Source organism: Cheilinus undulatus, linkage group 13, assembly GCF_018320785.1.
Source record: "Cheilinus undulatus linkage group 13, ASM1832078v1, whole genome shotgun sequence".
Taxonomy (NCBI): domain Eukaryota; kingdom Metazoa; phylum Chordata; class Actinopteri; order Labriformes; family Labridae; genus Cheilinus; species Cheilinus undulatus.
Genome location: NC_054877.1, coordinates 20,469,610 through 20,494,959, shown reverse-complemented (window position 1 = coordinate 20,494,959; position 25,350 = coordinate 20,469,610). Strand labels below are relative to the sequence as shown.

The 25,350-nt window shown below is 39.6% G+C and overlaps 1 protein-coding gene across 1 annotated transcript in view; it reads left to right on the top strand.

Annotated features, from left to right (window-relative positions):
• The first annotated feature begins 356 nt into the window (after positions 1 to 356).
• The window catches only part of LOC121519620 (dipeptidyl aminopeptidase-like protein 6), a 117,518-nt gene continuing 92,524 nt past the window's right edge, over positions 357 to 25,350 (top strand). Inside the window, exon 1 of the mRNA XM_041802399.1 lies at positions 357 to 882. Coding sequence (XP_041658333.1) covers positions 691 to 882 — 192 coding nt within the window. The 5' untranslated portion in view covers positions 357 to 690. The remainder of the gene's footprint in view (positions 883 to 25,350) is intronic.

The window sequence follows — 25,350 nt, the reverse complement described above, 5'->3', positions numbered from 1 at the left end:
TGAAACCATAAATGAATACGACTTTTTAATAATACATTTTGAACTGAGATAATTTCAGGGGGAGTTTATACAGTGCTCGTGCGTTAAAACAGCTCCCTGTGACAGTATCAGCTACAGTAAAGCCTCCTCTCAGAGCTGGTCACTTCTCATGCAGAGCGCGTCTGCGGAGAGAAGCGCCGAGCTGCCTGCCTGCCTGCGTCCTTCACACTCTCCACGCGCGAGGACAGTCAGCCAATAACATAGCACAAAGTGTCGGAACATTGTCGCGTGCTCTTTTATTTCGTGGACAATCGGCCGGAGTCTGGTGGGGGCCGGGTATCTGATCAGAGTGTCAGCGCGTCCTCGTGCTGTCTTTCTGTAAGGAGAGAAAGAGAAGAAGAGGGGAGACAACGTGGTTTGAATACAGATGAGAGCAACTATTGACACCTTCAGCCCACCAGTCTGCTGCGCGCGCGGACAAAGCTGAAAGGACGTGACTGCGAGGGATCCAGCTTTTTTTAAAAACCCACTATCTATACATGCCTGTTTAGCAGCGGAGTATCTTCTCTTATCTCTGTTTTGCTCCATCCCGGAGGAAAAATCTGGCATCGGTTCTCGAAGCGCACAGAAAACCAATATTTCTGCCCCCACAGAACGAATGTGCGTCTCTGGCATGCTGTAAGTTCCTGTTATCTGGACCGGACCTGTATTATGGCTTCGCTGTATCAGAGATTCACCGGGAAGATCAATACCACCAATTCGTTCCCGCACCCACCTGAGGCCAGCCACCTTCTCGGAGGACAGGTTGTAGACGAGGAAAACGCAGGGAAGAGTCCTCAGCAGGTCGGCGACGGAAGACTTCATGTGCAGTACCGCAAAAAATGCGTGAAGGAGGACGAGGATGTAAGCCCAGTACTTTTATTTTCCTCAACATAATAAATCCCCATAATGAGAAATCTCCAGATGTGTAGTTTAGATAGTTCCCATTGGAGAGGATACACACTGTATGTACAAAGTCATAGGCCTGAAGATGTAGCATCTCTTTTCTGGTTTCACTTGTTCAGGGTAGTCTAAAAAGTTTAAACTGGTTCCTTTGATTACACAGCACTCTTTGCTTCAGTTTATGTTTTTTTTGCATAAAAATAAGGTTTTCTTGGATAATCAGCCCTAGGCACCGTTTGTGTCTTGAGTCAAATGCTTAAGGTGTTGAATTTAATGGGTTTAAGTTTTAAACATCACAGGCAGCTCTCCTATAAGTTAAGATAATGTTCAAATTATTGTCATCTCATGTTTCTAGTGGTCCCTCTGTGGCCTCCTGCGGTGCTGTCCATGGTGCTGAAATGGCAAACTGCAGCATTATGTTTGGTTCACAGGCTGAGAAATAGAGATACTCTTAGTTAAATGAAAAATGAATGCTTTTAATTAGGGCTGTCAGTATTAATGCATTAGTTGTGATGCAATTAAGGTCTATAATTAGGGTTAGGGTTAGATGTTTTAACAAGTGCACAAAATAAGTCCACCACTGTGCCTTTGAATGTCTCATTTCACTTTAAAAAGTCACAGCTCAGTGGACAAGCTGTAAGTCATCTGCACCTTTTTATTCGTCCCTTGTTTCCTTTTCAATCCATGACAGCTTCATTTTTCCTGGTTAAGTTCATGCCATAATCTTCGATCCATTGGAAGTTCCTTATTTTCTGTTTAAAGAAAAGCATGTCTATATCCAAACAGGAAGTCAGTTACCTTATTTATTTATTTATTTATTTATTTATGTATCTAGATTTATTTAACCGGGAAAACCTCATTGAGATTAAGAATCTAATTTCCAAGATTGTACCGCCGAAGACAGCAGCCATATTATAAAGACACAAACGTAAAAACAGAGCATTTATATCACAAAAAAAATTCAAATTCTGAGTCAGAGCAGAAAGTCATCAGTCAGAACAACCTGATGCACCTTCCTCCAGTGCCTTCAGTCTACCTTAAAAAGATTTAAGGTGATGAACACCTCAAGACATAAGGTCTCCTGCAGCAGATTCCAAGCTGCAGGAACAGCATACCTGAAGCTCCCTTTACGTATTTCAAGATGGACTTTGGGAACAGATAGCAAAAGTAAATTTTGTGTCTGAGTAACAAAACAAAGCTTGTAACCTCTATCACTTTTTACATAACTAAATTCACACAAGTATGATGGAAGCAGCTTTAGTAAAACCTTATAAATAAGGATATGCCAATGATATAGTCTATGAGTGGTCAGTGAAGGCCGCCCAACTCCATCATATGGAATACAATAATGAGTTATGGTCTTAGGATTTGTTATAAAACTCAGTGCCCTGTGGTAAACAGTATCCAAAGATTTAAGGCACTGATAAAATGCATGGTGTACAGAACATCACAATAATCAACCAGCTGCTTAAAAGTGGCAGAAAACAAGTCTTTTCTTTGCATCAAAAGAAAAAAACAAAACTAATTTTTGAAAGGAAATCACAGTCACAACTTTAACTTCCTTTAAGTTACTTAATATGAAGCTTAAAAGTCAAAGTATCATAAATCAAGAATCCAGGATATTTATATGATACAGACCCGATCACATCAACCTGAAATGTAGTAATAGAGGCAGCTTGAGTTTCTGCATGGAAACATTATGACTGACATTGTTGACATGAAGTGTAAATAGCAGCGGTCCCAAGACTGAGCCCTGAGGTGCTCCATTTATAACTAAAGATATTCAGAGGTAAATCTCTCAGCCTGCACACTGCATTTTGTTTGATAAATATTTGTCAAAACAGCTGACTGACTATTCTGACTGACCATAGTTGTTTAGGACTGTAGCCCCCCCCCCCTTCCTGAGATTTATTTTTGATCTTTGTTTATAGAATAGGACAGTGGACTGAATAGGACATAGGGATGAGAGAGTGGGGGCAAGATATGTGGGAAAGGGCCTCAGGCTGGATTTGAACCCAGGCTGCCCACACTCATTGGGTACACTTTAAACCACGAGGTCATCTGAGTCTCCCCTTTTAACAGAAAAGGAACAAAGGTAGATTTCCAAACAAATGGAATTTTGTTCATGACCAAAGACAAATCAAAAAGACATGTTAAAGGTTTACTAAAAGAAATCCATGGACGAAACAAACAAGGCTCTAGATTATCCAAGCCAGCAGGCTTCTTTGCATCTGCCTCTACCTTTGAAACAATACAAAACTCCAACAGTTTTGAATGCGAAACAGTCCCATTTCAAAATGTGGCAAAAAAATAAATTAATTATGATATACCATAGAACTTGTGTATTAAAGGCTGTTTGCTTCAAGTTTGGCCACCAGCTTGGCAACTGCTAATCTTTTTTTTTTTTAATTTAATTTAATTAAATTTTTTTTATTTTGGGCATTTTTGTGCCTTTATTTGATAGAGGAGGATAGTAGATAGAGTCGGAAACGGGGACGAGAGCAGGGGAGAGACACGTGGTAGAGGGACTCAGGCCGGATTCGAACCTGGGCCGTCTGCGTACATGGGGCGCGCCTTATACCACTCGGCCACCTGCGCCCCTGCAACCGCTAATCTTTAGCTCCTCCAAAGAGTATACTATGTCAGAGAAGAAAGTTGTCTGATGGCATTTGGGCCTCTTGGTTACTAGCATCCAAAATTGTCTTTAAACAGTATATAACTTTACCAATCTTTGGGCAGCCACGTCTAAACACTGATAGATAATCTGCATCATGGAAACATTCTGCCTAAATATCCCCAGATATGAAATCCACAATCATCCACCATTGATGCTATGTCCCATGCCCTGTATTTTTATTGTTGGTATCACAGATAACATTAAGTTAAATTTACTTTTTCTCAGATTTATTTTCTCAGTGTAGCTTCTATTAAGCAAGAAGGAGAAGTTCTGTTGTGCAAGACACTTTGGTTTTTCTTCAGTTGGAAGCACTGGTGGCTTTTGCATGGTTTTGAGCGTAATCTTTGACCATTTAAATGTAGCAACTATGCATCACTGTTGTGTTTATTGCATGCAAAACTGTTACTTTCTGGGACAAATGCAGAATAAAAAGATAGAAATAATAGTCATCAAAAACAATCTGCCCATAATCCCTGCAGACATACATTATTACACTGTATTTTAGTCTTTTTCCATGATAACAAGTACTATCTGCTTCTTTTCTTGCTTTCGTGTCATATCAATGTTGATATCTTTAGATAAAAATACTGCGTTTCCCATGATAAGGTTGTTTTCTAGAGATCTTGAGACTATGACTGTAATTAAGTCCCTGTTTTGGGACAACCAGAGTCGCTAGTTCTACATAGGAAGGTAAAAATCTGGATCAGACATCTGAAATTCACTTGTTACCAGAGGAAAACAGACGTAAATAAATTGTAAGTCTGCATGCCCTCTGTGGACTGAATCAGTACTGTACAATAATCGTATCTGTAAATCTTAAACCCCTCTCCTTTCATATCCATGGTTTCTTTTTTTTTAACTCTTAAAAGACCTGCCTCCCTTAATTGAGCAGCTGTATCAGTTTGTAGTTTGCCTGTAAGCTCAAATGTTTCCTTCCTCTTTGAGGCCCTTGTGAAAACAACTGTGAAACAACTAGTGAACAGATGCAGGGTTTGTTTGCTGATGACACTGTGATAAACCTACAGCAAACAGAACTGTACTTGAGTGGCCTTTATCTTTAAATAGCTGCCAACACTGCCATGTTCCTCTGAATTATTGATGTCTGTCACATCAGGAATCGAGTGATAAGGTTGGCAACAGGCTGACACTGCTCAGGCTGTCAACAACACCACCAAGGCTGGACTCAGAGAAAGGCCACCCCTGAGTTCTCACCCTTTATTCTTTTCTATTCTATTTCCTGAGGTATTTGATTGTTGAAAATTGTGGTGTTCTCTTGATATTAAAACTCAGGATTGTATTTTAAGAGTATAACCAGGGGCTGTGATTGTGCTGCTGGATTTCGAACATATTTATTAGCTTTGCACTGTTAACCTTGAGCTCACCTTTAGTCCCGACGTCCCCCTGAGTCGTGCTGGAGCATGAAATTGCCTTTATCCTCCGGAGATGAGGAGACCAATTCAAGAAGTGCTATTTCCAACCCCTCCTTCCATCTGCAGAAAAAAAGCTCTGAATGCCTCATTTCAGTGGTTTCCATTATTTTGCAGAGGAAAAAGGCCAAAAATTGATTTGGAAATGTCATGAGTTTAATAAAGCTATCCAGAGCTTAACCTGTGCTGTTATAGGCTTGTTTTAAAATGGTTTTGTTCTAGAGGCTGTTGTTTTTGCCAGGGCTGGTTGAAAAAAAAAAATCACAATAATTAGATTTTTTTTGTAAACAACAGTTTAATTTGTTTGCTGCAGCGTTCCTGTGAGCTCCCAAGCTTGCAAAAATGCACGCACTGCATCTTTGTTTGCAAGTGTGTGCTTGTTAGTGTGTGCTGTGGGATTGATTAACTGCTGCTGTGTGGTGTTTGTAAGCATCAGTATTTTGTGGTGGAGTTTGAGACACCTAAGGAGACATCAGTGATGGTTCTGTCTCCTTTTAATGCACTTTACTGCAAATAGAAACCTTTGAGTGTTTTTTATTACAGTTTTGTTGTGTGTAAATGTGAAATTCACTAATATTTCTTTAATGTAGGGAACCTGTTGACACTGCTAATTGAATCCTTTATGTAAAGAATTTAGCAGATAAAATCTTAGCATTGCTCTTTTTGTGTTTTCTTTGTGATAAAATATGGCACATGACTCCAAAGCATTGCTATTCTATAATTATTCATGCATCCTCTTAGAGATACAGCGCCTATTAAAAGTGTTCACCCCCTTTGATTGTTTTACACATTAACTGAGTAATTTAAGTGAGAAGTTTACTCCACAATATATTTATACAATCTGTGTCTAATTTTTATCATTGTCATATTCAAAATGGTAATATTATCCCAGTAAAATGTGATATATCTGTTCAAATGAATTCTCTTGACAATGATTAGTCGTTCAAATTGTATTTTTAAAAGTATTGTTGTCAAAGAATCAGCATCCACCTGTCTGCCATTTATAGAAAACAATCTTCAGAAGCTCCTAAAAATACTTTGACTCCTCATTTTTCTGTCAAACTTACTTCATCTCAATGTGAAGTTCTATTTTTGGAGTCCTATTTTTTGAATCTGTTGTTCCAAACAGACTCTTCTCTTGGTGTTTGAACTCTAAAAGTTTTTGTGGTTATTATGTGTCAGTTTCCTTAATGAGTGTAACATTTACTGATTATAATTGCAGCTCTTCACATGATCCTGCCTTCAGCTGTATCCCAGATCGTTACATACCTGCTCACTAAATTGAGCTACAAGATGACATCATGACTACATCAATTTATTTAAACATGATGAATGTATTGATTTTTAGACTATAAATAATTGTAGACACAGATTAGCTTGAACATTATGACGACTGATAAATGAAGTGAATAACTTTGATAGTCTCTCTGCAGTGGTACCTTTCAGTGTAAGGAATATATTTGGCAGCCAGTGAACATTTTGTCCTTGTGTGTTCAAGGCAGGAAAAACATGACAAGGGTAAGGATGTGAGTGATGTAGAAAAGGGTCATGCTGTACTCACAGATAGCTGGGGTAGAGCCTCTTCAACCCTGCAGCTCTAGGGGGGGTTTCTGGTCTACAGTGAAGAGGCCAAAGGGTCATTGGTGGCCAAGGCTCAATGATGCAAATGGGGAGCACAGAGTGTTTTTTTAAAGGTTAAAGCTATTGCTACATAGGAGTGAAGCCAGATTATTAGACTGCTGACTGACTGCAGTATAAAGGGCCATAAACCCTGCTTCTCCATGTTAACAGATGGGACAAGGATGAAACTATTGAGTAAAAAAACACATCTAAAATTTATTTCTTTTTTGTCAATCCTGAGTCTGTCACAATGATCGGTTATTATCATGCTGAATAACATCAATATGTTCATTTTTCTGTGTTTTTGTTTAGAATTGGTGGTTTGATTGAAAAAAGCAGATTTAACGTCATAACCAACAGCACAGTGAGAAATGTGGCTCCTTACAGTGTTCCAAACCGGATTAGTAGAGTAGAGGAGAACAGGTGGGGGAGAATGCAAATTAACAGTATAGTTGTTGAACTGTTGATTAAAAAGCCCAGATGGCTTAGGAGTGCTGCTCCCACGTATTTGTAAGTATCAAACACAGGTGCTCTTAGGTCTCAAGGAAAAGTTCATGATAAGAAAAAAAGGGGGGAGGTCAGACTTGTATTGTGTTGAGGGTAAAAAGAGTCATAACCAGAGGAAAAAAAAACTAAGGCAGAAAGTTAAAAAGCCTTCAATAAAATCTAAATAAAATAAGATATAACTGAACTCTGGGGGATGATCAATGCCTGGGGATTTTTTTTTGTATGCATCCCCTGACTTAGACCTTTCAATAACAAGTTCTCTGAGTTGCTTGGAGTGTTCTTTTGTCCTTTTGGTGTAATGGTAGCCGTGAATACTGATTAACCAGTGACTGGACCTTACAGACACAAGTGTCTTTATACTACAATCACCTGAGACACATCCACTGCACTCAGTTGATCTTCATTTCACTAATGGTGAGAGTATTAGCACCAGTTGGCCTCTGTTGAATAAGGTCAGTCACTTTAAAAGGGGTTAATATTTATGCAGTCACTTATTTAACAGACATATTTTTAATTGATATTACATTGAAGAAATCTGTTTTCACTTTGAAATTAAAGAGTTTTTTGTAATTTTTTTTTTTGTCAAAAAAGCCAAATTATATTGACCAAGGTAGATTTATAAAATCAATAAAAAGGTAAAACATACAAAGGGAAGAATACCTTTTATAGACACTGCATATCGCAGCAAATCATAAACCTGTAGGCACATATGTCATTTTGTCTCCCCAGCCTTTACGTCCCTCTTACAATACAATAAGACATGGTATGATACAATATGATGACATTACTATCACTAATAACGAATGTATGATTATAAAATAAAAATATAAATGTCCACTAGAGAAACGAACCGTTGATATATCTCATACTTGCAAATCTGTCATTAAAAGAACATTTTACTGAAATTTTAGCCGTTTATTCAGCATTAAATTGCCCCAGGCTTCATTATTGTCCTTATGACAGAGGCTGATGACAGGGGCATGCTTCTAAAATATCAATGTTACCCAGGCTACATCTCTCAGGATGATCAGAAAAAGCCATACGCCCTTTAATCTCTCTGTGGATAATTCTGGAGTGTTTTTATCACATAACCATTGTATCTGAGGCTATAGTCTTATCTGGTTAATGCAGGTGTAAATCCTTTAAAGCTTCATTATACCTGCATGGCTGTCACCTTTGAATTAATTTGCACTAGCTGAGGTAAATTCTCTGTTCACATAATTTTATTATCTTGTTTTGGATGGTGTGAAATTGGAGCTGAAAAAGAGTGAATCGTAAATCAGCACACACGCTCTGCCTGTCCTCATTTGCTCTCAGTTGTGCCTTCTTCTTAGAGATACTCCACATCTGAGTAAGACAGTTTGGCCTGTTTCCCAAGTCTTAGTTTAGCTCAGTGCTTCCTTTGAGGTCCGGAGCTCAGATAAATCAGCCAGACGGAGCTCAACGAGAGCGGCCAGATAAAAGAGAGAGAGCAGAAAGAGATGTGATAAGCTGTCCTCATTATCTCTGCTGCTGAACCTTTGCTGATGACTGCTAACTGGAGGCTGCTACTGGCTTTGCTACCTGCTGCACTCATTGAAAACCATGACATGGCCTGACACGACCCCCAGCATACAATACAGAGGAGTACAAAAAAATAAAAAATATCAGGTGTTTTATCAAAGTCATGGCCAGGGTACAATGTAGTACCTTAATACAAGTTAACAGTAAGAAGATGAGAGGAAATGAGAGGGGGGAAAGAGATGGAAAGTGACAATAAACTATGATTGGTTTCTGAAGCCCAACAATGGTGTTAGCATGTAGAAAATGCCGACTCCAGTTAAATTCCGACTGACAGAGAAGCAGGCAAAGGTGCCGAAGAGTCGGCCCGCATATGCAGTCAATGAAGAAAACATGGACAGGGTAATATTTTAAGGCAAGGGTCCATACAGTCAACCATTTTCATCTGGGGCTGGTTCATCTAGCTGGCTGCAAGATGTTGACCGGCCCAAAGGAGGTAATCATTGTGGATTGGTAACAGGACTTGAGGATTTTCATATGAGACTCAAACAAGCTTCAAGGTAGAGTCCAGTATTCTGCGTAGATGTCGGTGTTGCCCTGAATTTGATCTCAGTGTCATTTTGCAGAGTCAGATTCTCATTTTCGACAGCAGAGCCATCCAGGTGGAGCAGTGAAACTATTTTGGAATCAATGTCATCCACATTGCTCTGAATGTAAAACTCTGCACTTGCTCAGCATAACGTGCAATTTCAAGCCGTGCAACGCCTTTTCCCTGAAGCTGCAGTTCAGCCTGCATGTGAGAGAAGTTCACAGTTCTGGTCAGAGAGTTGCAGCCTACTTGACAGCAGTTGTGTCTTTCTTTTAAATGTGCTCACTGAACTGATCATGTTCATTACATCTATCTTTTCCCTGCAGCTCTGAATTAAGCAATCTGTTAGATTTCACACAATCAAAAGCCACTGGTAGTACTCCGGCTTTGCATATTCTGCATGTTTTGAAAACTTCAGAAAATCCTTGATATACAGTTCTGGCCCAAAACAGAGCACAAAATCCTCATTGCAACACCCATACCTTCTCTTATATTTAAAATCTCCCCTCATAATTTCTGGACAATTATGCAATGGTAATTAGGAATGTCTGGAAGAGAGTCACTTATTTGTACAGTGTAATGAACCCACCGGTGCAGTCTATCTTTGCTGTAGCTCTATCAACTGTAATTGAGATGAGCTTGAAGAGAGGCAATTTGCTCCTGTCAACAAATTACATGACAGTTTTGAAATATATCTTTACCTCTTGTCTGTCGTTTCAATTAAAAAATGGTGAGTAGCCCTTCCCTGGCTCCCACGCCTCCAAAAACTATCCTAATAAAAACACACAGCAGTGCCACCTCCAACATGTCAGTCAACTTATCATATTGGAGGGAGAAACACTCGCATTTGAAGACTTAAAAGATGCTTCTTTCACAACTTTGTCATCCTTGAAAGCCTTTTTGTGTTTAGAAAGAATGTGACTGATGTGAAAGGATGCAGTCCCTACAACCTTACCCTTGGTGTTTGAAAGGGGAAAACTGCTGCGCCTGTGCTAGGCAATACTAACATTGCAGCTGAGAGACCAGTGGATTTAAATTTAAGAAAACAAAAATATTATTCTATCCCCTCTCAGGGTAAAAATGAAACATGTTTTGCTGCTTTACCTTGTGCCATTTTTGTGCTTTAAAAGTCTAGTTAGCTAACGACAGAGCCTATTTAAAGCATTCACCCCTTGGATGTTTTACCCTTGTATTAATTTTATAAATCAGTTATGGTCACTATAATGTGGCTTTGGATGAAAAAAGCCTCTTGAATGTCGAAGTGAAAATAGTTTTCTAGAAAGTAATGCCAATTAAATGAAAATATGTGATGTAAAAAAAGTGACTACATACATTTTCACCCCCTTCAAGTCAGTATTTAGTAGAGTTGGTTACAATAACAGCTCTGAGTCTGTGTGGATAGGTCTCAGTCAGGCTTGCACATCTGGACACTGCAATGTTACTCCATTCTTCTTTGCAAAACTGCTCAAGCTCTGTCAGGTTACACATGGATCAGGCATGACCAGCCGTTTTCATGTCGAGCCACAAAATCTTTATTTGGCCACTCCATAACATTCACCTTGTTGTCTTTAAACCATTTCGGTGTAACCTTCGCTGTCTGCTTTGGGTCATTTTCTTTGTCATTGTCAAAATAAATCCTCTCCCAAGTTCCCCTGTAGATAAGATTGTTCTCCACCATCACATTTTAGTGCTGCCACCACTGTGCTTCACAGTGGGGATGGTGTGTTTGTGGTGATGTGCATGTGGTCATGTCCACCAAGCAAAGCATTGTGTCAGATTGGCAAAAAGCACCATTTCGGTCTCATCAGACCAAACAGCTTTCTTCCACTTGACCATGCTGTCTCCCTCATGCCTTCTGGCAAACTCTAGATGAGATTTATTTTTGTTTTTCTTCAACAGTGGCTTTGTCTTTGTCATTCTCCCATAAAGCTTTGACTGGTGAAGAACCCAAGCAACAGTTGTTGTATGCAGAGTCTCTCCCATCTCAGCTGCTGAATCTTTTTGTGTCCACCCCCTGACTTACACTCATCAGTAACATTTTCTCTGAGTTGCTTGGAGTGTTCTTTTGTCTTCATGATGTAATGGTAGCCGTGAAAACTGATTAACCAGTGAATGGACCTTCCTGACACAGGTGTCTTTATACTGCAATGATTTGAGACACATTCATTGCTCTCAGGTGATTTTCATTTCACTAATTGTGAGATCCAAGGCTGATCAAGTGGCAACTGGACTGGTTCCAAATTCTTGAAGATGTTTTGCCTCTTCTCCAAAAGGGTTCTTCAGTTCTAAGGGTGACTGGGGAAGAGTCTGAGCATACAGCATAGACTGACCATTGTTAAACAAATGAGCTGTGTGGTGCCCTGACGGCCATTAGCAGAGTCATTTCCTCTGGGGGTGTGGCTAAGTGGGCATTTCCTGGGTTGTTAGGGTCACATGTACTTTGGTCCTTTGTTATCTGGTAGAGGTGTTGTTTGGACCGTTTATGATCAGCCTATGCTATATACTCCAACTCTTTCCCGGTCACCCTTACAACTGAAGAAGCCTTTTGGAGTAGAGGCGAAATGTCTTCAAGAAGTCAGAACCAGTCCACTTGCCATTTGATCAGCCTTGAACTAGCTGGACCTCTGTTGAGGGGTCAGTCACTTTAAAGGGGGTAAATATTTATGCAATCACTTATTTTACATTACATGGAGTTTGCTTTTTTCTGTGATAGGTTTTATATATCATGATTGATTATTTGGGCTGCACAGGTGTGGGGTCAGTGTTGGGATGAGCTGAAGACATAGTCTAACTTCCTGGCAGTCAGCTACAATGCATACACCTGTCATTTAAATAAGCTACACCTCTTATTATGTGTAGTTATCCTAGTCTTAATATAATCAAAATAAAAGAAAAAAAATCATGTCTTGAACAGTTTTTGCTAACAAGAAAATAGGCTCTATGAAGCCAATTTTTGGGCTGTAAACATATTTATTTGGAGTTTCAATAGGGGTTCTAATGAGGATTCTTTTTAAACAAGACTGTTTTTTTTTTTTGTTTTTTTTTTTTACTATAGCATCATATTCTTTTTTCCAACACCAGACGATGTCACGTAGTAATGCAATGCAACAAAATTAAAATTTAAAAAAGGGTCTTTAAAGTATGTGGTTAGATTTTTATCCATTCCACCACCTTTGAAGCCAGTTAATTTTAGACTGACATCTTAGACAGCAGTTTTTTCTTAAGGCATGCTTGTTGTTGAGATGTTCTGATAAAAATGTATATTCATTAATAATTAAGTGTTATCTAAAAAAAAAACAATAGGCGTGTTCTCAAAACAGCAAAAATTGAAACCTTTATTTTTTTTTTTTACCTGGGGGACAGCGATACCAAGCTCTGAATACTGTCATATCATCTGCTTTAAAGATGATAAGGCAAACTTAGAGGTAGACACTGTCCAACTCAAGAATAGAGCAGTTAAGGAGTAATATGAAAGTCACTGTTAAGCAAAATCAAAATTTGTCTCAAAACACAATATTTTGGAACAAATACAGTAAAAATGTTGAATGACTGACACTTATGTGTGACTGATTTTTGAATTTAAACTGTTAAAATCATTTCCCAACTTTCAGGGTAAGTCTTTTTTTGACCATGGTAAACGTTGGGCTCTGTGACGTATGAAAGCCCTGTGTGAAATAATGCTTTAACGGTATAAAAGGACTGAGTTCATTATCAACAGTCTGTTGTCTGCTTATGTTTATGCCCTCATTTGAAATGAGTGGCCAGCCAAACATCATATATGTTCAGAATAATCTGAATTTTCCCAACTTAAATGTTACAGTGGTTAGCAGATTCTTGAAAGTAACATAACACTGATTTACCAAAGGAAAGAATGGCCATTTCATCCCAGACTAGAGCAGATATTACTGCCTCATTTTTCATTCTTTTAAAATTTTAGATGCTTGAAAATGTTTTCCAGGACCCAAAACAGGATATTTATTGCTTTACTGAGATGTTAAAGCTATGCTTCTTAGTTGGCAGGAGATTTCTAAGTTGCACATAGCAGACTGTCCAGAATTTTTCTTTAGAGCTTTTTAGATGAAAACAACACTGAGGAAGTAGATCAGATTGTTCCAGTTTCTACTCCTCCCATGTTCATTTTTCTTCTTTTTTAATATAACTTCAGGTAATCCTTCAGAGGTTTTACTTTGATGATAAGCTTTAGAATTTGCATGATTGACAGTCAGCAGATCTGCTGTGTTTGGAGAGATGAAGTAAGTATTGCATGTGCAGTCATGGACGAAAGTATTGGCACCCCTGGAATTTTTTCAGAAAATACACCACTTCTCCCAGAAATTATTGCAATTATTAATGTTTTTGGGGTACACATGTTTATTTTCTTTATGTGCATTAGAACAAGAAAAATTGACATAATTTTACACAAAATTCAGTTGAGAGGTGTAAGGAGTTTGTTGATGGTTATAGGAAGTGATTGGTTTCATTTATTTTTTCCCAAGGGTGTGCAACCAAATATTAGGCTGAGGGTACCAACAATTTTGTACGGCCCATTTTGTGTTCTGTGTAAAATTATGTCAATTTTGGCTTTTTTCTTCTGCTTTTTTGTGTTTTTCCAATGCACATAAAGGAATGAACATGTGTATAACAAAAACATTTGTAATTGCAACAATTTTTGGGAGAGATGGTGTATTTTCTGGAAAAATCCAGGGGCGCCAATACTTTGGTCCATGACTATGTATAAACAGTACTGTGCAGAACTGATCATATTGTGGATGTCCTTGCATATTACCAGGGTCATGGGAAAATACTCTGTTGGGAAAATGAAGTGTAGACCTTTAGGGAAGAGTAAGGAGTGAATTGGCAAGTAAGCATGGCCTATAGGTACAGTTGGGGCAGGTAGTTGGGTTGCCATGAGCCCCTGGTTGTGCTTTGGATCTCCCATGAGTGGGCGTGGCTTCAGCTCATTCAAATGTCGTGCCCACACCATCCTAGAGCAGACATTACTGCTTGATTTTTTAATGATTTTGAAGCTTAATTTTGTAAACTTAGATGTTTTACATGACTGAAATTTGGCCTGGTGGTTCATAACACAGTGGCTTGTCATACAGCTAACCTAAATAAAGATTTTTTGATCACTTCACAGGGACTTTCAGAAAGATATTCATTGATTGTGGGAGCTTTAAGGTCTTGAATCTTAAAGCTACTATCAAAATGTAACAGTTTAGACATGGATAGAAAATGTGGCTGAATCTTTTTAAAGAGCAAGGTAGCAGCATCATTCAAGGTAACACTTCAAACCTAACATTTTACTTTGAAAATGACACAAATCATGATTAAATCAAAGATTAAAGTCCTTCAAAGCAACATGTAGGTAAGCGCACACAAGGCAACCATGCTTTTGCTCCTCCTCTCAGGACAACACATCCTCATCAGGACCTCTCTCTGTGTTGCCATGGTTGCAAAGGTGGAGAGGGTGAGGCTGTGTGCTCACTGGTGGCTCTGACTGCCATCTGGAGATGACGTAGCTCTCCCATTGCTCACCGAGCGTCCACTTCTTGAGTCATGCAACATGCTTAGCCCACCATCGCAGGCATGATTGCTTTTCTTCCCCCTGTAAAATCCCCCCTGGCTCCTCACAAAAATCTGCCTCTACTCCTGTTTCAATGCTGACACTTTTTCCTTATCGACCTGTTTTTCTTTTTATGCTCCTCTGTTCCCAAAGGGCATTTCAACAGGTCATCCATCCCCCATCGAGCACCCCAATGCTCTGCTGACACTCCATCGATCATCTCTCTCCATGCTGCCCCACCCCCCTTCAAATCCTCCTCCTCCCCTGCGGACCTGTCAGCAGCACGTCAGCAGGCCACCAGCCCTCCCCCCTCCTCTCTGTGATTTACTGTATTATTACACAAGCTGACAGTGAGTATTAGTCAGTGTTTAAATAAAAAAAGAAGCATTATTACTCCCTGATGAGGTGAAAATCCTACAGATCCTTGATGCTGAGCTTCAGTCTTTGGTGACAAACACATCATCTCCTCTCATTTAGCCAGCAGCAAGCTCTTTGATTAAAGTTTTGTGCAAATCCGGCTAACTTTTCACAGATGCATTCATTTTAACAGCAGCTCTAATCTGTAAGGCCGAAATTTAGCCGATTAAATATGCATGCAGTTAAAAAAAGAAAGAAAATTATCCCTTTTGTAGGATTTCAATAATTTTTTTTTTATCTTCTTCTTCTTGATGTAATTCATATCACATCCCCTCCCTGCTTTTCACAGGAGATTATCAGCTCACTCCACAGATCTAACTTCACTTTATAGATGTCTTTTTCTTACATTTATGTGCCTGAGCGCTAAATATATCTGTCTTTTATCCCAGATCGTTCCAGTTTCTGCTTCTCCCTGAGTTCAAGTCTTTGTTTTTTATTTATAACTTCAGGCAGTCTTTTCAGAGTTTTTCTCTTTTGAGGATTGGCTTTATTAGTTGCATGGTTGATCGTCTGCTGTTTTAGGAGAAAGGAAAGGCTAAGTATTGCAGATAAAGAGCTACTTTACGTCTTTTTCAAACATTTGTGGGAATAAAGCCTTAATTCAGCAGAATATGTTGTGTAAGTGATGTTTAAATTGTCTTGCACATGCAGCTTTTCCCTGCATTGTTTCTGTTTCACCACTAGAGACTGTTGTGCTCCAGTCAATGCACCAACACCACTCTGTGTACTGTGAAAACCAACATACAGTAGAGCAGGTGAGCTCTCTCTATGGCTGTAATGAAAACAGACTAAAGTAGGATATTTGCCACCATGTGCCATCAGTGCAGGAAATCCTTCCTGTGCCCAAAAACAAACAGAACCTCATGCTGCCATGGTTTCCTCAGCAGCCTCTGTATTTCTAACCAGCTGCCATCGCTAAGAGGGCCTCATCCACTTCAAAAAACAGGAACATAATGTTGGCCCTCATTAGGATGGGAAAGGTTATAAAGTCATCTCACGGAGATGCAAAAAAGGTCTTTCCCTGGCAGGGAAAGTCAAAGTTGGCAATGCTTGCTTACAGCATTTCAAAGGAAGAAAACATCAAGTATATTTTTCAGTGTCAATCCTCCACATTTCACCAAAAGTGAGACTGCCATCTTTGGTTACAGTGCAGTAATACCTAATGTTTACAAATGTAGGATTTTCTTATCATAAAAGAAATGAATCCAAACTAGGTCATAAATAATGAAGACATAACTTTTAAGCAAGTGAAGGATGTTTCTCCAATATCATTTCTGTCAGCCAGAATCAGAGCAGCAGAGCGTAGTATGCTGTTCCTCCAGAATCCTCTCACCGAGTCGATTTCAGGTCTGAGACCAGGCAGCAGTAATCTGTTGTGTCACACGGGCAGCTCCTCTTATCCACCACGTCATGATACAGCAGCAGCACACCCCTGGGAGACACGCACGCAGACACGCACGCATATAATTTAACTAGTAGGAACGCACATGCAAACACACAGTGGTAAAGGAAAGCCAGCACTGCAAAGTCATCAGGGTCAGATGACAGTGCAGTATATCCTGGAGGATAAGAAGAAGCTACAAGTAACTTTAGATTTTTTGAACATTTGCCATCGTGGTGTCAGTTAAATCATTCTCAATCATCTGTTTAAGGTGTATAAATTCCTTTCCCAATGCAGTTGACTTTACTTTAATATAAACTATAAAGGCTGAGAATAAGACAGTAAGTTAATGATTGTCTTTACAGCAACAGCAACCCCATTGGTTTGTTCGATAGTCCACAAAAACAGTATTGTTTTCCACAAATATTTTAAATTCCACAATTTTATGTTAGTTTAATCCATGTGTACAGTATAAACTTACCGCTACATAACCTGTCAAAGGCTGACTTTGTGACTGTGCAGTATGATTGTCAATAGATCGTATTCTGGTAACATCTTGGATATGAAACCTTTGTAATTATCATAGCCTACAGATAAATACAGGGACATGACACATAAGTGAAAGTATGCTAATGTTACTAATTAAAGCTAGCAGTGTGTCCCAAAGTGCATAATTCTTTACTAAATATGAAATATTTTGAGTACGTGAGCATGCATTGTGAATTTATTGTGAGAAGTAAATTCAAATGCAGTATACTACTGGAACACTCAAAAAGGTCAGAGAAATGAGTGTTGAACAATGGACACTTCGCACCCTCAATGAATTTTGGTGACGTAGTCATCTGCTACGTACATCTGCTAATGCTAGCTAGCACACTAGCTAGCGTTAGCATCCGCTAGCTAGCTAACATGTTTTTAGATATCAAACAAGAAAAGGGCATTTAAGGCAAAATAATTTAATTTATGTTCATTTTAACTTAAAAATAAGTGACATGAATCTAATAGTCAGTGAAAATAGCCATCAAATAATCACCAAATGTCTACTTATAACTTGCTGTTATAAAAGAAGTAGAAGAAGAAAACACAAAGATTACCAAGTTGATGATGAACATACAATGGCTGCAAATGCAGCTGTTTTATCCAACTAATGTTCGCTATGTATAGGGTTAGCCTAATGTTGCTGATGTTGCTGTGAAGCAAAAGATTTTTTTTCGCTAATTTCTGGGTTGAGGTAGCATATTAGCAGTTACTGCTAAACAGCTATTTTAAAGGGCAAACAAAGGCAAAGTTGTGGGTTAGCATGCTGAAGCTGCAGTTGTTGCTGTCAAGATAGTTTATGCCTGCTAAAAAACTTTCATGAGATTAAGGGTGAGCATAATATAGCCGCGATTACAGCTTTAAAGCTAAAAAAAAAAGGAAAAATGTTACGGAGATAAACTAGTTTGAGGGTAGGGGAAGTATGCTGAAGATGCAGTTTCTGTAAAACAAAGTGTTTTGTAAGCAACTTCAGCTATATTAAGTCCAACCATAAATTTTTTTTTAAGTAGCATTAGCTTGATTAAAGTTATAATACAGTTGCTACAGTTGTTGCTGTAAAGCTTAAGTTTTATGGAGCTAAAGATAGGTCAAGTGCTAGCATACCGTTCAAGCTGTTGCTGCTACAAATTTAAAGGTTTTTTTTTTGTTTTTTTGGGGGTTTTTTTTTGCTTGGCTGACAGAATAACATTACTGCAGTCGCTGTAAGATAGGAGATGCTGGGGGGACAGCATACTGCTGCTACTGTAAAGCTGGAGTTTTCCTAACTAATGTAAGCTAGGCTGTAGTTTAGCACACTGTCACTGCAGTTGCTCGTTGAATCTATAGAGTAAGGGTTAACTGGCTGTTGCAGCGGTTTCAGTTACAGTTAAGTTAAAGTAATTAGCATTAGCCAGATTATGGGTTAGCATAATGTCGCTTTAATTGCTGCTGCAGAGTTAAAGTTCACGTAACGTTAGCTTGATTGGGGTCAGAACAACATTGCTGCAGTTGCAGCTTAAAAGCTTGAAATTAGGAAAGAACGGGAGGTTTCGTACAGCCAATACTGCTACCACTACAGCTTGCTTCACAAACACATTTTTGGGAATTTAAGCATTAACTATAAGTCCTAATGCAGTTTTATATGGCATAATCCAAGCTACTTTCTGTGTTTTCAGTCTACAGTCAGGGCAGTTTGATAGACACCAGTCCCTTCCGCACAAACATATTTGATACCAAGTGTGTCAAGGTGAGAAATGGGCTGTGTTTCATTTCGGTGTGTCATTAGTCATTAAATTAACATCCTCTACACCATGGCTCTGCAGCCAGAACAAATAAAAAAAACAACCAGTCTGAATGCAGTTTGTAATTGACTGGTAGAAATGCTGCTGTGACAGAAGTCTGTTTGTGGTAGTTTACTCTCAGGATGATGCCTGGACTTAGCAGGCCTTCTCCTGCCTCCAGGCTCTGGTTTAGTCTTGCGATGAATAACACATGAGAGAGGTTTTCTTGTTGCATCCTTGCCACACCTTTCAGTTCATTTTAGTCTTGCAAGAAGCAACAGGAGAGAAAAGTTTTGTCCCTTCAGACATGAAGGTAAGTTTGTAGCTTGTTACTTGTGTTAGAAAGCTCAGCGTGAAGATGGCCTGTTGGACCCAGCGTGGAGAAAAATATCTTCACTTTGAATAGCAAGTGTGCTGTGTGAGTGTACATATATTTATAAACTTCTTGTGTACAGAACATGTAGGTCATTATCACTGTGGAGACTTTCTCCCCTGCCAGGCACTTTCTCTATTGCGGAGTTTTTTCCTACATCTTCATCTCCAGTCAATATTTCTCTCGTGTTCCTTGGAGCCAGGAGTCAGGAGTCTGAATGAAACCCAGAGCTCCGGGGACAGAGAAGAGAAGATTGCTTTTCCCTGAGCTGGGAGCGGAGCGCTGACTTCTGAGATGATGTTTGGTGTGGTGGTGCTCACATGGAGCAGGACAGAGATGGGGAGATAATGATTGTTTGGTGTAGCGGGGGTGGAGAGAACGGGGAGCACTATTGAGTGAGTGAGTCGCTATTCTAGAGCTGGCAGCCTGTCAAATCGTACCCCACCAAAGACAGGAAAGCCGAGACGTGATGATTGATGTTCTTCCGCTCACCAGATTGGCTGTTGTATCATGGGAATAAGGAGACTTTTATTGTTGAATGTGTTTAGGAAGAAATCTCACTGCTCTGACATTATCTGCTGAGACAAACATGCACGACTTGTCGGCTTCCCAGAGAAAACTGGGACTGTCTTTCTACCAGCTTGTCTGTCTGTCTGTCAGCAGAATATGTTATACCTTAAAAGTATATGTGCTATTTTAAACACTATTGCAGCAGACCTCTAATATAGCTTCACTAAATACATTACCAAGTAATACTGAAGCTATCATAGATCATGTAAACTTCATCTGGATTTGTTGCTCTCAGCTCCTTGTTCACACTGACAGGGTGGTGCTTCCTTCCACTTGTTCTTGAGTCACATTTTTTTTTCATGTCAGCCCTTCTCAAGCAGCAATCTCCATGTTGAAAAATGAAGCCAGTTCAAAACTGGAAAAAAACTGCAGTTCCTTGAGTGTCCACCTGAGGCTGGCTGTAGAAACACCAAAAGCCACATACACACCAAGTGTTAAAATGCCCATTTTTATATCAGAAATGAATATATTTACAGACTGGTTCAAGAACAACTTTGTCATTTGTCCATTTTTGCATTTTGTTTTAAATAAGGATATCAAAATATACAGAACTGGCCCTTCATTACGCCTCTCCCTGGTACGGCCTTGTCCTATTTGATGTTAGCAACCCTTGCATGGGCCTGTCGAGCTTTCAGCTGAAGCTAACATGCCAAACCGACCTGCAAATCTGACAGCTGATACCCCAAAGGTTTAGAGGGATGGTCTTTGGTTTTTTGCCTCCCAAAGCTGAAATTCAAGAGGAGAGATGTTGGATATGAATAAAACAGTGTAGACGACTGCGTGAACAGCAGGATGATTTAGTTTGTCTAGCAACAGGCTAACATTGAATACATAAAACCTAACCTAGCATGAGCTTAAAATTTAAGGATTTATTGACTTACACGGCTTTACAAGAATATTATTGTTCCACAGTGTTGTCCTGTGTGACACTTGCATTTGTTCCTCTCTTTTCATGTACTTTTTAATTAAAATCTGAGTTTACACTGGCTTTTGTCACTGGTATATATTGGCAGCCAGACCTCCAGAAGTCTGGCCATACAGAACAAGGGATGCCAACTTTTTCAGTGCCAAATAAGGGACACTATATTTTGTTTTGAGCTCAGTGCCACAGCAGTTTGTATGGTGCATGATCGTACTGTAAAAGCTATAAATGTATGTAGTTTAATGAAAACTCAAATATGTAATTCATAATAAACCTCTCTTTTCCCAAAAATAGCATCTACATTGAAAAATTAGTTCAGTCTAATAATTGTAGCTATATTAATTCTAGAAAATGAATAAAACCATTAAAATGTCTATATTTTGTCATTTAAAGATGATAATTAACTCGGGACCCCCTGTAAGTCTCTTATTTACCTCTGACAGTTACTTAGTGCCTTATGATGATAAAAGATTGTAAATTTAAAAGAGAGGCATGACTCACCAAGTTCACTTTTTCATGGTTATTTGTTGTTGCTTGAACAGCTTCAAGACTCTTTAGTCCTTTCACAAACTAGAGAAAAGTCTTTACATGATGAGTCATATTCCATACATAATGTTCAGCTCTGTGTTGTACCTGCATATGATATAATGTTTCTCTCTTGCTGCAATTTTTTTTTAATCTTCTGGTGTTGTTGATGTCAAAAAAAGCACCAATTTTGCTAGCTCCTCCTTTGGCTCTGTGGCCTTCTTGTGGAAGTATGTATGCCTTCTTGTAGCAGCATGCTGTGTTTGGTCATCTCACCTTCGTGGCCTGAAAACTCACAACCGCACAAAACGCAGAATGCCAAGCTGTCAGACCGTCTTAAGCCACATATTCATTGCTTCTCATTCCTTGTTGTAGCTGTAAAGCTAGTTTGCGAGTTTATCTGGATTTTTAATCCACATTTATGTGTCAACCAAACAAAACCATCCAAAAACTACACTTATCTCAGCGGGATTTATGGCTTTTTATGCTGATGTGAGTGAGTCAGCTGTGATTGATTGACATGTGTTATTTTACTGATGTGATCAGTGCATGATGGGCTACTCGCTGTGCCAGATGATCTGATCTGGGACCAGTCAAATGTTGCTAAGTGATTACAGAGATGTCACATCAGAATACGGGACAAGTTGCGTCCTGTGCAGAACAAACAAATTCAGCTCAAAATACAAAACATCACTGTTAATACTACTCAAAAATTACCTGTATGCAAAAAAGTTTCTCAATTACAGTGAGTTTTTTTTTTTATCATAATAGGTCAACTAGTGGAAGGTCCAATAGTAAATACCTGAAAGGGGGGGTGTTGCCATCTACAGGGCATCAGACATACTTCCCTAGATAAATCAGTTCTCCCCCAGTGCTTGTGTACTGATCATTTCAGCAGTAAGAGTACAAATATTGCCTTGAATTGTGTCAGTGTCACCAGTGGAATTTGTGTCTTTACTGGTTGCAGCTCAGATTTGACTGAAGATAAATCCTCACAGGAGTGCAGATGGCCTAGCAGTTAGGTCACAGGTGGCCAGGGTTCAATTCTGGCCTATGACTCCTTTCCTGCATGTCTCTCGTCCTCCCGCTCATGCCTGTTTCCAACTCTATCTACTGGCCTCCTCTTTAAGCAAAGGCATAAAAAGTCCAAAAGTGTATCTTATAAAAAGAGAAATTCTCTCAAGAGCGGCACATAGTTTGGTCTTAAAGGTATTTCCTTTCCCAATTCTGTGAAGAGCTCAAGTTGTAGGGCAGAGGTGTCACAGGTGCCTTAGGCAAAGCAGAAGAGCATTCTGAACAGTTAGGGGTGTCACAAGGTCTGAGAGTAAAGCTGGTGTAGAGTTTGAGTAGCCTGCTGTCCTCCTTTATTCTTATTTACTATTTAAAAGTCTCTCCAAGCTGTAAAAATCCAGCCATATATAAGTTCAATTCAAATTAAGCAATTTGATGCACAAGAGACACAAACAGACTTGAGCTTATACAGCATCATGTGACTGCTCAAAGCGCTGTACAAGCTCACACCCTTCCACTCCATTCACTTTACTTTCATACACTTGCAGCAGAGGTTGCTATGCACAATTGGCCTTCAGTTTTAGCTCATCCCATCTAAATGCATCCATATTAAATTATGTGCCAACGACAAAGCAGTAGGAGCAAATTGGAGTTAACCCTTTGGGCGCCACAGTTTTTTCAAGAAGATATTCAATTTTGATATCAAGATTTCAAAAGGCTGTAGCTTGAAAGTGTTTAGAGATAAAGGCATACTGTAAATGAGAAAAATCTTCAGTATGACCCAAAGTTTGTGATGGAAGTAAATTCACTCATCTAATTTGCATTTCACCACTTCCTCGTCTCCTTGACCGGGGGTGCGTCTTCAAACTCTTTTTACTCCAAAGCTTTGAATAGAAATACACCCACAAATGCTGCTGGGATTGAAGTTACTCATGTCTGCCATCTCCTGGTGTAAAGTAGTAACAACAATAGATCCCAAATTTGCAGCTACTGCCTGTTTAATTCAGCAGTGTTGCTTAAAGGGTTAAGTGTCTGGCCAAAGAACACATCAAACACGTGACTGGGGATCAAACCTACAACCTTCCAGTTGCAGGACAACTAAATCTACCTACTGAGCCACAGTTGCCCAAAAACTAGTAGTCTAAGGGAAGTCTGTGTAAGGCTCTCCAGCAGTGGTTTACTCGATGTTAGTGCTTGGCCTACTTGAGAATGGAACCTTACTTGACTTAACTGTGCATGTAAACGTGCCAGCTGATGTGCTTTTCACCTCGTTGATTGATTTGAGGACTTTTTTGGCAGAAACTTTCCTATTTGTTCATGAAGCAGACATGAAACAACATATGTTTCTCTCCTGTTGGTGAATCTTAGGCCCAGAACCACTCTTTTCACTCTTTTTTTTTTGGTAGTCACCATCTCCTTAGAGAAAATTATGTTTTTTTGTTGGCTTGGCACTAAAATATGTTCAACAGCTAGTGGTTAACTGTGTCAGCTTCACAAGTCGTGCTCAGGAGGTTTAGAGCTTCTGTCCAAAAATGATTCTGATGTAAGTGATGAGGCTGAATGAAATCAATGAAGTTGAGCCAGAGGAAAACTAAACAACACACTTCATTGATCTGATGGCAAACAACGGTATTCTGTTGCTTTGTGACCAGTGACTTCTCTCACTTTTTTATGTAGATAGGAGATTCCTTTTTCCGCTGGGGATGGAGTTGTGTTTGTGTTTTTATTTACAGACACCAGCATTTCTACCTTTCATGAGAGATGAATCCAGCAGCCATCACGTGCAACATTTGGCAATCATGCAAGGCCTGGAGGTCGAGGTAGCATGTGCACCCAGCAACACCTTACAGGTATAAGCTGTACCGGGTCACACTCTTTTGTCTCTTGGACCTCTTGAGAATGCATCAGTGAGCAGCTGTATGAGCAGCAGCTTTTATCAGTCCAAAGAGGCTGTATTGTGAAGCAGATTGCCCCTGGGAGAAAAGTAGAGGGGAGACAGGATAAACAACCCTGGGTAAAAAGCACCATAAAGAGGCCCAGCTCTGTGTGTGGTGTGTAATGCTGATCTCTGCTGAATGGCAAGATGCAGCTAATGGCCCAGGTAAGTGGTTCAGTGCTGATTGTTGTGAAGGGCATGAGGGCTTTGGCTTCATCTCTCCTCCTTGCTTTCTTCTTGGGGTTGTGTTTCAGAGATTAGCGTGGCCATCATCTGCCGTCGGACACTCTGTTCTTTTCTGATTCTCCCTCGGGGGATCTGATGTGACCTCCTCTTGTGTGACAGGTGAAGTATCTGGTTCTTGTTGGCATCGCTGGGTCTGATCAGTGACGTAGTCTTTCCTATAGAAAGCAGGGCAGTGTTTCAGTTCGGCACGCACACCCACGTGGGCACTCACTTCAAACTTAATGTGTGGAACTTAGTGATGAGATGCTGACTGTGGGATTATTCCCACTGAGAGCTATTGTGTCTCAAAGATGACCCGGTCATTATTGAAGCATCTCTCTCTGCATCCACATCACTCCCGACTCTGACTCTATCTGCACGCACAATGAAAACACGCAAGCTGTCCCGGGTGGAGCGACTGTGGAGGGTGAGTGCCTAAAATACCTTCATGTAACTCATTTTTTCAGTTTTGAAATGTTTGCCTTGGGACACATTTTACTATCCTTTTACCCTCTGATGGTGCTTTTCATCAGTCTGTTATTGAATACTTGAGGGACACTTTCAATAAAAATTACAAGCTGTCTCCTTGCTTGAGTAATTGAGTATCAGAGATATTTATTTTGCTTTCAGACTGTCAGATGATATAATGAGTACTTTACATGACAGCTGACGTAGTGCGTTATTGCCCCAAAATCATTTTCATTACATCAAACAACTTGTCAGATGATAAAATGAACTACCAGACTGTCTTGAGGACACACTGAAGGGCAATTTAGTATAATAAGCTTAGATTACTACAAGGAAGTAGTTTATCCAGTCTGTTTTGCTGAGCCCTTGTTGCTTCTTTTCCTGCACTTACATCTCTCACCTGGGTGTTTAAGCTGAA